We start from the raw sequence: 11338 nt of genomic DNA, 5'->3' as shown, positions 1-11338 counted from the left end.
GGCCGGCGTGGCGCCTTTGCGCGCTGCTCGCCGCCGCGCTGCTGAGCGTGCGGGCGGAGCCCACCTGCCAGCGCGCCCGCGCCGCCTTCCAGGCGCTGCAGCCCGGCGCCAAGGGGGTGCCCGAGGCTCCCGGGCCAGGTAAGCTGCCGGGGGCGGGTCTGGGGCGCAGGGCGCGCCGCGGGGGCTGTTCCCGAGCCGCGGGGCGGCAGCGGGACCGTGCGCTCCGAGCTCCGCGCGTCTCGTAGGCGGCGGCTCTGGCATCTCCAGGTGGGGCCGCCGCGCCTCGTGGCGAACTGCCCAGAGACGAGGTGGGAAGTGCCCGGGTCGGTGTTAAGCCGTTTCCGAAGTGCCTTTCGCGGTTAGCCCTTTATCCGGAACCATGAGGACTGGAGACTTGCTGCCCTGGTGCTTTAGGGGAAGCGCCGCAGTTTTGCTTTGGGGCACACCCCTTGTGTGGAAATGGAGCCGGGTTTAGTCCCCAGCTGGGGAAGAGATCCGGGTGGAGAGCTGTTGGCAGTCGTTCGGCTGGAGCTGAGTAGCAGCGCCCCCGAATGCCACGGCGAAGCCTCGGCTCCATGGGACGGCTTCGCAGCTCGGCAAGGTTAGCTCCTTCCTGGAACCGCGTCCAAGGGGCTGCTCCGCGCCAGAGGGGGCCCGGTTGAACTCTGCGGAGCAGCCGCTGCCCGCGGATGGCAGAGCACGGCGCCGGTAGGGGCAGAGCCGTTTCACCCCTGCCCTGAGAACCGCAGTTGCAGCGGCTGGCCGCGGCCTGTCTGGCCCGTGGGCGCCGCTTCCCACACCCTCTCCGAGCGCCTCTGCGCGCGGGCGGGCGGGCGGTTTTCCCAGGTTCGCAGCTTCTGGTGCTGTCAGATAGCTTGCTTTTGTATGTGGAAGTTCTGCCTTATTATCTTGCTGTACAGTCACTGGCAGACTTGAGAGGAATTCTGTGCATAGTTACTCAGCAGCTTCAGCCCCGTGATACTCGGCGATGCTTCCTTCCGGCGAGGGGCCCGGGAAAGCTGGCTGCCGGCCTGTGCGTGCGTGCGTGCTTTCCCCGTGGCCAGCCCCTCTGAACGCCTCCGGGAAGCCAGAGGAGGGCCGTGCTGCTGTTCCCCCTGTGTCTCTCTGTTCTGTCTTGCAACCCCTTTCCTTGCACTCGCTTTCTCCCTCCTGGTGCATGCTGGGGGGGATTGGGCTGCAGCTCCCAATGCTGCTAGCTGGGGGTGATGGGAGTTGTTGTCCGGTGCCTCTGGAGGGCGCCAGGATGGGGAAGGCTCTGTTGCACACTGAGAGGAGGGCTGGGATGGCCCACCAAGATGCGTGCCGAGCATGATGCCCTGTGACCGGGGGTGGTGCCTGGGAATGCTTTTCAGGAGCAGGGGCCAGGTGGTGCATCACAAGTGAGAGGATTCCCCAGCCAGCTGCACCCTGAAGAGCGATCAGTAAGAGAAGCGGAACAAAGAGGGTTGTTCTTGAGCCGGGACAGTGGTGCATCCAAAGTTAGTCCAGATCTGCCCTTGCATCCCCCTTCCTGGCCTCACTTCTCCGCTCCCTGGCACACTTGCCCGTTTTCTCTAGGCCTCCGTTAGATGTTTCCGTGACATAATTGTGTTGATCTGTTGCGGCAAAAGGAAGCATGTGGCACCTCGTGGACTGGCACATTTATTACGCTGCCGCTTTCAGGGACGCCACTGAATCACTGTACCTCTGGTAGTGTGAAGCATGGGCCGTTAAGGCTTCTGCCAAAGGGGGCCTGGTTGTCTTTGCCCCCTACAATGAAGGAAGCAGCAGAAGGAAAATGAAACGGGGCATTTTCTGGGCTGTCCTTGAGTGATGCTGTAAATGCTTGGACGTTTCAAGAAGAATACTTTTGTTCCAGTGGGGGCCAGCGGGAAACATGCCAGATATTTTTGCAATTCCAGCATGGCTCACTGCCCTCTTGGCCCGCGGCTAGATGAGTGGAGGATTTTTGGAGGCTGGGGTGGCTGCATGTCTTTTGGGGTTGTGGGGCAGCAAGCCTTTTCTTCCCAGTAGGTTTTGAGTGTCTGAAATGGGGTTAATAGGGAAGTGTTGGGGCGGACTGAAACCCTTCTAGGAGAGTTCTCCCCCTGAGCCTTCTGCGCTCGTGGGCTTTCATCAGAAGTGGTTCCGCTTGGTGGAGGGGCTCCTTGCGGGGAAGAATTGGTGGTGCTCCGGAGCTCAGTGCCGCTAGGGGGCAGCGATCTCTGGTTTCCTGGCTTTTCCTGGATCTGGGATCCGGGCTGCCTTAGGGAGCAGGGGAGGGGAAGGAGCAGCGATCGCTCATGAAACACAGCCATCCAAGCGTCTGGTCTTGGGGGAACTTCTGCAGGGCAGCCCCCCCCCCCCACGTCCCATTAAAATTCATGCCCTGTCCGTGCGTTTCCTGACAAGTAAGTTGTCCCAGTGATTTTCAAGTTGCCATGCGTAGGAGGGCAGCTGAGAACAGCTGGCACTTCTGCATCTCATGGCTGGTGAGCCCTTGAAGAACACACGTTTTCGGTGTGGCTGCCTGCTGCTTGTGGAGTTTGGTGGCTCCACTGCAGCTCGAGTCTGAATCTCTTCTCCGAGCTGGTTGCAGCAGCCTTTGACTAGCCCTTTCCCCTCCTCAGTTGCCATCTGTGACACGGGAATAACAATGCTGCATCTTGCCTGACCAAATTGCTATAAGTGGGTTAAGAGAATATTTATTTATTTATTTATTTAAATCATTCGTTTGCCACCGATTGTGCCACAGCACCTCTGGGTGGCTCACAATCATAAGATAAAAAGCTGCAATAAAAGTAATAACAATTAAAAATACAATGCTAATAAAATGCAGATTAAAAATACAAAGCAAAGGTATAGTGGCATCAACTGTTAAAATGCTTTTTAAAAAGGAAGGTCTTTGCCTGGTGCTGAAAAGTGTATAAAGAAGGTGCTGGATGACTCTCGGGGAGAGTGTTCCAGATGTGGGGAGCAGCTGCAGGAAAGACCCTCCCCCTAGCAGCCGCCCCCTAACTTCCCTAGGAGACGGCTCACACAGGAGGGCCCCCTGCATAGATCTCAAAGGCCAGGTAGACAAATAGCACATATCTGAGTTATGAAATCTTATCTCTTTCCCATTTCCTGTGCTACAGAATGGTAGAACTTGTGGTTCTCCATGTGTTGTTGGATTCCGGCTACCATGAGCCCCGGCCGGCCTGGCCAACGGTCAGAGAAGATGGGAGCTGGGCCCAAACAGTGCTTCAGGAACCAAAGGTTCCACTGTGAAAATACCACTCCGCTGGTCTCTGCTTCTGCCTTTAAAATGCAGATGATGCCGGAGTGCCTGTCTCGTGCCAAGGCTTGGGAACCCCAAAGCCTCCCGAATCGTTCAGGCTGCAGTTCCTGAAAGCTCCAGTCAGCATTGCCCACCCTGGTCTAGACTGTGGTTCCTCTGGTCTGTGAGTCCCTCTGAACTCCTGGGAAAGGAGCAGGGTCGATCCCATTTGTGGCTGCATCTGCTGCGTTGGGTGGGCCCACCTTGGCCTCATCTTTCAGAACCCTGAAAAGCAGACCATGCCGTCCACCAGCCTCCTGTCAGCCCTCCAGCTGGCTTGGCCTCCAGTTCCCAGCATCCCTGACTGCTGTGCATGCTGGCTGCAGCTGATGAGAGGTGAAGGACCAAACATCTGAAGTGCACCATGTTAGTGAAGCTTCTCCTGCAGCGTTCCTCAACAGTGCCACTCTTTTTAAAATAGATCATCTTCTGTCATCCATGGGGAAACCAGGGCAAAGGGCTGAGGCAGCGCAGCAAGCTGTGCTCAGAAGCTGAGGGCGAGTTGTCGCAGAAGCGTGAGTTGTCGCTGAAAGGTGAATCGTCATGTTCGTTGAACCCAGCTGAGACAATAAACCACAATTCACAAGCCAACATTCAACCACAGATTCTCTTCATGGATTGGGCATGGTTAAGAAGCCAAGGCTTGTGAGCTCAGTTGGGTCAGGCAACACCATAACCCATGGTTCAGCAGGCTTTCCTGTTGACGTGTGGTCTTCTGTTTTTTGCCTGGTTCTTGCAATGCTGGCTAGAAAATCTTTCAGTTACTTTCTTTGTGTTGAGGGTAAGGGAGAGGATTATGGTGATGGGTGGGAAATGAGAGACAGAGAGAGTGAGTGTCTTACAGATGTTGTGAATTTTTTTTCTTGTTGGAGAATATGGTACTGCAGTTTCCCTGCAGGAGTTTGCAAACTCTGTAGGGGAAATAGCTTTGCAAGAGCCTTTGCACATACAAACAGCATCAGCTTTGACAAGTGCTGGAGGAAATGGGTTTGTGCGTGTGTTGGAACAGTCAGCAAGGTGTTAAACACCATGCAAAGCCACTGGGAAGTCCATCAGTATTTTCAAGCCCAGTAATGGATCCAAGCCACTTTGCAGGGTCCTTTCTCTGTTGCTCGGCCGAAGAGAGCCATGCCAGGATGTGGCTCATTCAGTTGGCGTTTGGATGTCCTTATATTTGTCTAAAAGAGCTGGAAAATGAACACAAGTCCCTCCAGCCCTCCAAGTGACCACTTGACCCAAATGCTTTTAAATTGCAAAGGCTGCCTTAAAACACATTTGTAATTAGCTTTGAACTGGGTCAACAATGAAAGCCTTTCTGAAAGGTTGTAAAATGAGATCCGGGTGAAGCACTGCTCTTTCTTTTTCTCGTTAAAGACCAGAAAGGCCAGCTATTCATCCAACCCACTGGCCAGGTTGGGATCTTTAAATGCTCAGATGCTGGTGAGAGGATTCGGGAGCAGAAAATTGGCTTGCCGTTGGGCATCCCAAACTCAGCGTGACAGAGACTCCGATCTTTGTCTCTGAGACCGTGCCTGTCTCTGCAAGCCCCTGTCGGTGGCTCCAGGGAAGGGTGCTGCCCGTATCCACCGAGCAGTGCGGCTCCTTGGAGGCCTGATGGAGCAAGCAGGCTGGTTCACCTTGGAAGTGGTTGTAGGACCAGTGTCAGGTAGCCCCGTAAGTACCTGATCCACGGCGAGCATGGAAACCAGCTGGGAGCCCCAAGGGCAGCGACAGAGGTCTGCTCTGCCCTGTGGTCCTGATCCATGCCTGTTCCTGGCTCTGGCCTCACCTCCGGGCCTGCTGTGCCACTCCGTGTCTGGCTCTTGCTCACCACAGTCCCTGCTGTCTCTCAGCAAGAGCACCCTCACCTGAGTCCAGGTGTCATTGGGGCTTTCCATCCATGTGCTAGAGTTGCGCAGGAACCGAACTGCAAGGCAGGCGTGGGCTCTGGGTAAAAGCACTCCTTTGAACCCAGGACTTCCTGCTTGAACACGTGTTTTGCCAGAGACAAGCAACTTGGCCAAGAAACTGGGTGCAAGGTGGAGGTGGGCCTGAATCCCAAAGGCCAAACCCCGTATTTGCCCCCTTAAAGCGTAAAAGTACCCATTTCCGAGAAAGTAAACTGGTGACGCTTGGAGAATCCTGAGTGTCCCCGCTGCACGCGTGTGTGCACACGCCAGGCCTGCTTGCATCCCGGCACGCTCGAGTTCCGCCTTGCAGCACCGAGGAGCGGGGCGAGAATCTGTCCTCTTCTCGGAAGCCTGGCAGAAGAATGCTGGCAGAGAGGTGTGCCCGTTGTTCCCTGTCAGCAGGTGAGCACCCGCAAGCCGTCACGCCATTGCGGAAATTGTCTTCCTTCTGTGAGTGCAGCAGCACTTGCAAAATCATCTTTTGTGCTCCTTGTCGGTTCTTGGAGTTTTAATCCCCCCAACCTCCTGGGCACAAGTGCAGTCCAGACATACCTATCAATTGTAAAATGCGGAAAGATGTGCATACAATGAGGACTTTATGATCCAAAGCCACATGTGTGCTCTTAATGCCCAGCTGCAGGCCTCGTGGAGCATTCGGGTGCTCCTCCTGGCCTGGCAGTTGTGCCTGGCCTGGCGCATAAAACTTTGCAAAAGGTGTGTGTATAACAACTATGCATGTGTTGTCAGAAATCCTCGGTGGACCACATGGAATGGGGCTCTGGCATTGGAGGCGAGTTCCGCTTCTTGCTTAGCCACAAAACTCGATGGAGGGATTGGGTGGGAGGAATAAATCGAAGGTGGGCTGCTCAGGAGAAGGCGGTGTTGGCGTTGCTGCCTTTGCAAGAGGCCGGCCTGCAGAAGCAGGCGGCTGCAGCGGTGAAGGTGTTGGACGGGGACTCGGGAGAGCCGGGTTCTCGTCCCCACTTTGGGCCAGTCACACCCTCCCAGCCTAGCCCTCCTTGCCAGCTTGCCGTGAGAATAAAATGCAGAAGGGAGGTCAAATGCGCCGCCTTGTGCTCCTTGGAAGAAAAGGCAGGATGACCCGGTCCAGGAAACCTGCTCGTGCGTAGGGCCACTGAGGCCTCTGTGAGACCAGGAAGGCCTACATACCACTCTGCTTCAGCGCCTGCAGGCAGCCAGCAGGCTCTTGCTGGGCGTGGATGATAGGAGTTGTAGTCCAACACATCCAAAGGTGCCATGCTGCGAAATGCTGGTCTTGGCTAGCATTCACGAGCGTTTTAAGCTCTGCGGTTGCTGGTGTGTGTTTCTGCCTTCCCGTGGGCGAGCAGCCCATTTCTAGAAGCACCGCACGCTTGTAATCTCGGCTCCAAGGATTGCGCGCTGCTTTCCCAGCAGGTCTGTGCTTCACCGGGGTTTTGCCTAGGAACGGTGTCCCATTCTGATGCGGTGGCCCTGGTCACTTGGGCTGTGAGAGCATGGCCTGGAGTGAAGGCAGACATACGCTGCATTCTGAGCTGGGTGCTCGGGAAGGGGCCTGCACTCAGCGGGAGAGCAGATGTGGAAGGTCCCAGAGTCAAGCCGACGGATGGGGCCCCCGCCTGAGAGCGGCTCTTTGCACCCACTGACTGTACTGGGCGAATTCGTTGGGTGAGCTGCTATGGTTTAAACCAGCTTGTTTCCTCAGTTTATTCGTTGGAATCCTTCATTGTCCTTATTAAAAATTCAGTGAAGGTGAGCGCTTTGCATTTCTCTCTCTTACCCAGCCTGGTTATTTCAGTACATGATTTTGTTGAAATGGACCCGATTACATTTTTTTTAAAAAAATTGATCCATCTAAATGTGTGAGGTGTAATGCACGGGGCATATGGGGATAGATGTGTAAATCCACTATGTCCTTTTGAAGTCAGCTTAAGTGAGCTCGTTTGGAGAATACCAAATTGCCTGTGCAAAGCTGCAGAAGTTGCAAGGGGAGGGGTGAGGCACGTGCTGAGAAAGGGAAGGGCGATGCGCGGAATCTCTCTCCAGCCGCGGTGCTGGCGTCGGAGACCTCTAGAGCAAGTTGCAGTTGGCGAGGATGCGGCCCTGTGTTGCGAGCATCTTCTGGTGCAGAGGTGGCACCGTCGCAACCTCACCACATGCCTGTTTGTGGGTGCAGTGTTGGACCAGGACCCCAAGCCTGACCTACCTCCCTTGGCTGTGGTGAGGAGCCACTGGGGACAACGAAGACCATGCAAGCTCCTTCGGGTTCTTTGAGAAAGGGTTCCACTTCTCCACGAGAACTTCTTGGTGTCTGCGGGAAGTGGCCGCATTCCCAAACTCACCCCTGTGTTCCCTCAATCCAAGCACAGTAGGTGGTGGCCACGTTATGGCCCTCTTTGGCCTGTGAAGGCTCCCCGGCTGAGGGCAAATGCTGATCGTCTTGGTCCACCGGCTGGGAGCAAGCCGGTGCTTCTAGATGTTTATAGCCAGTTTTGCTAAAGACAATTCAATTTAAGAACGAGTAAATAAACATTCACAAGGTACCTCACCAGGTAATAAAAACAATAACACACCCAGGCTCAAACATAAATAAAACAGCCATGGGGAATGAAACCAACAGACCGTCACACATCATAGGAACCACCGCTGACCAGGAGAAACTGCTCTCCACGTGACGGAAACATGATGACCGGGAGGGATTCCAAAGCCATGTGGCCACGGCAAAAGAAGGCCTTTGCTCAGCCAGTGTCCACCTGCAGTGGCAGGCTGAGCAGCGCTCCGTTGTTCCCAAGGCAGGGCATTTTGCAGCAGTGGCTCACACCGTCCGTGCTGCGTGGCTGTTGGCGAGACATATGTTTGCCAGAGAAGATGATCCAGAGCCATCATGAAAGCGATGACTGCCCGCTCATCTGTCTTGGAATGGGCCCATTGTGGAGATCTCTGCAGAGTAATTACACTGAGGCGATCATCTACTTTCCGGAACGGACTACATAAATCTCTGCAATTAGGAAAGTGCTGTGCTGCAGGAGGAAGCAGGTGCCCAGCTCGTGGCTTCCGTGCACCCCTACCCAATCCGGCCTCCTTTCACCCGTCATTTTAGAAAAATAGTCCGTTTTCCACCTCCTGTGCACATGCGCTTTATTCTCGCACCTGCGATTTATGGCAGCGGCACTTTGTGGTAATGTGTGTATCTTTTTAAACTTCAAACAAGTTTGCTTGCAGGGCTTGGCAGAAAATGTATGTTTTCTAATCTTAAGAGCCTGGAGAGGATATAAAGCGGGGTTGGGAAGAGCCCTGCGGTGTGCGCGCTGTGAGGGGCAGCTCGTGAAATGTACTTTTGGTCTGGGTGATTGGATGGGGGGAAACCATGCCGGGCGTTCGCCTCGCTGTTGGGAACACGCGGCAGTGCTGGAGGGTCGATAAGTGGAGGAAGCAGAGCGTGTGGGTGTGTGTGGCGTCGGAACTTCTGCTGCATTGCTGTGCGGTGCCTGGAACACGAGCGGGTATCGTGCCTCTGACCAGCCGGGCTGCACAATTGAGCGGAGTACGCCTGCCCCAGGAGGCTGCGGGCTGCATCCCCTCGGCTGAGTAGGGGATGCTGGGAATTGGAGGACCTTGGTCTGCCCAAGCGTGATTGAGCCCTCCGCCCCCAGCTCACCCTGCCCTCAAATGTGCAGTTTCCTTGGCCAGGCGCACTGCGCGGGCGCAACGGCCTGTGGCACGTGCTGCTGGCCTCGTGGCTTCTCTGGCCTGTTAGCTAAAGCCTGGGGCCTTTGGAGGGGTCCCAGAGTTGTGGTCTGGCGCCTGGTGTGTGCGCGCGCAAAAGTCCAAGCGTGCACTAACAATGATACTTCTGGCTGCCTCTGTCCTTCCCGTTTAGCTCAGCACGGCAGTTTTTGGGCCTTTCAGTTTGCTGGGTAATTGAGTTTCCTGCTCTTAATTATTTCAGGCCCGTAAGTTGCTCTCTTGATAGCAAAGAATGCAAGAACAGGACCCTCAAACGGCAGCGATGCGCTCCAGGCGACGGCTTTACACTGCGACCATTTAAGGGCTGCTGCTTGCTGGGGAATTAATTTTAACAACATCCTGGAGCACTCCTTTTCTTTTCTTTTTTCACTTTCCCCCCAATGCCTTCAGAAAGTATGTAAATGTATTTATGTACATAATTAAACTATATCGGGGCTGTAGACCCCCACAAATTGGAAATGCTCCCTTTTATGGATGAATATCCATCTATTTAGAAACGAACGTGTCTGTTCTTTAAGGAGCCTCCGAGCTCTTTCTGGCATCCCCACTCCCTGCAGTCCTTGGATGAACAGAGGCGACTGCGGACCCAGGGCTCACCGTGGGTTCCCAGGCACTGAAGCAGGAGTGGGGCCACACTGCCAGAGTCACTTTCAGGATTCACGCAGCCTCCTCCCTCCTCTGACTTCCGTGCACCCAGTAAGATATCCGCAGACACGTCCCCACTCTGCATTGTCGGAACAGGCAGGAGGAGCATTGGTGGGTTAATCTGGATTTGCCGTCATCGATGAGTCAGACCCCTGCAACCTTCTGTATGCAAGGCTGGGCTCCCCTCCTCCCAGGAATGGCAAGCATCGTCTGAGCATCCCGGGGCTTCTGGGTCTCCGCCGGTGGGCAGCCATGCACCAGAATTCCAAAGCGCCGCTGCCTCTATCTGTAGGAGGTGCCAGGACCAAGCCTGCAGCCTCCTGCATGCAGAGGGGGCGCCTTCCCCGTGGCTCTCCCCTCCCTTGTGCTGGAGGCAGGGCTGACGATGTGGCCTGGTTCAGACGACGTGGTTTGTGTTTGCATAGGCGGGCTGCCCCCTCGTCAAAGGAGGTGCTCGTTCTGTTTTGCTGCTGCTCTCAGTGACAGGAGACTGGGTCCTCCCCGCAGAGGGACCTTGGGTGCCCATGGAGGACTGAGGGGGAAGCAGGGTGAGGGAGGGCCGCAGGTGAGGCTCCTGCTGGGTGCTGCAGGAAGGACTGCGGCCTCTGTCTCCCTGGCCCTGGCTGTGCTTGCGAGTAAGACTGCTTTGGAGCAGGGGGCGATGGGTTGGGCAGTGCCAGCGCCCTTTGGCAGCTGCTGGAAGCTCAGCTGGGCCTGGCGTGGCGAAGGCACGCTGCCTTTGGACCGCGGTTCAAGGTGCCAGCAGATAATGGACCCCCTGGGCTGTGTTGCTTATGCGAAAGCTTTAATCATCTGTTGAGTGTCCTTGGCCTATAATTTGTATCTTTTTAATTAGCTTCTTAACAACAGGGTCGCTTGGCACATGACCCGTGCTAGTGCGTCCTCTCTCCCGAGCAGTTGGCCTCTTCCCCTTCTCTGCCATGGTGGGCATTTCTGAATGCTCGCATGCCGCGGGCCCAAGTTGTCTGGCAGAGCATTTTCCGAAGATAAGATTGGACTCGCTGGAATCCGTTTGGCTAATGCTTCTCCTGTGCTCCCTGTTTTCAGAGTGCAGTGTTCTTTCCAACGTGGGTCAGCTCATGGGGAGTGCAGTCCGTCTCTTAACGATGCTTTATCAGGACTCTTCTTCTGTATCCCTTCAGAGGGAGAGGAGAGACTAGCTAAGGATCGACGCGAGCGCGTTCCGAAGAACGACCCAGAGTGCCGCTCTGCCGCTGTGTTTCTCTCCGTACCATCAGTCATCCCGTTGCTGTGTGATTTCCTGGGACAACCTGGGTCAACCTTTCCTTAGGGACGTTACTGTTAGCTCTGTGTGAGACGGAGATGTGTGTTCCAAGCACCCTTTTTGTGGTCTTTCCCTTTTTATTTATTTATTTATTTATTAAAACATTTCTATGCTGCCCCTTGCCGAAGCCTCAGGGCGGCTCACAACACAAAATAAAATACAATAAAATACAAAAATAACAATATAAAATAAATAACAATATAAAAGAAGTTGCCCTGGCCAGATAAATAAGCAAATATTGTTAACAATTAAAATGACGCTTAAATAAAAGTCTTCGCCTGGCGCCGAAAAACAAATAATGACGGTGCCAGGCAGACCTCTCTGGGGAGCGCATTCCATAGATTGGGCGCCACCACAGAGAAAGCCCTCCTCTGAGTACCTACCCTCCGTGAAAGAAATTAGGAGGGTAGG

The 11338-nt window shown here is 54.9% G+C and overlaps 1 protein-coding gene across 1 annotated transcript in view; it reads left to right on the top strand.

The window, feature by feature from the left end:
- The window catches only part of GPC3 (glypican 3), a 148299-nt gene that overhangs the window by 1983 nt on the left and 134978 nt on the right, over window positions 1-11338 (top strand). The window contains exon 2 of the mRNA XM_044452720.1: window positions 17-138. Coding sequence (XP_044308655.1) covers window positions 17-138 — 122 coding nt within the window. The remainder of the gene's footprint in view (window positions 1-16; window positions 139-11338) is intronic.

Source organism: Varanus komodoensis, unplaced genomic scaffold (genome assembly GCF_004798865.1).
Source record: "Varanus komodoensis strain SLA01 unplaced genomic scaffold, ASM479886v1 scaffold74, whole genome shotgun sequence".
Classification (NCBI taxonomy): domain Eukaryota; kingdom Metazoa; phylum Chordata; class Lepidosauria; order Squamata; family Varanidae; genus Varanus; species Varanus komodoensis.
The sequence above is the reverse complement of the archived record's forward strand: the minus strand, read 5'-3'. Positions and strand labels throughout refer to the sequence as shown.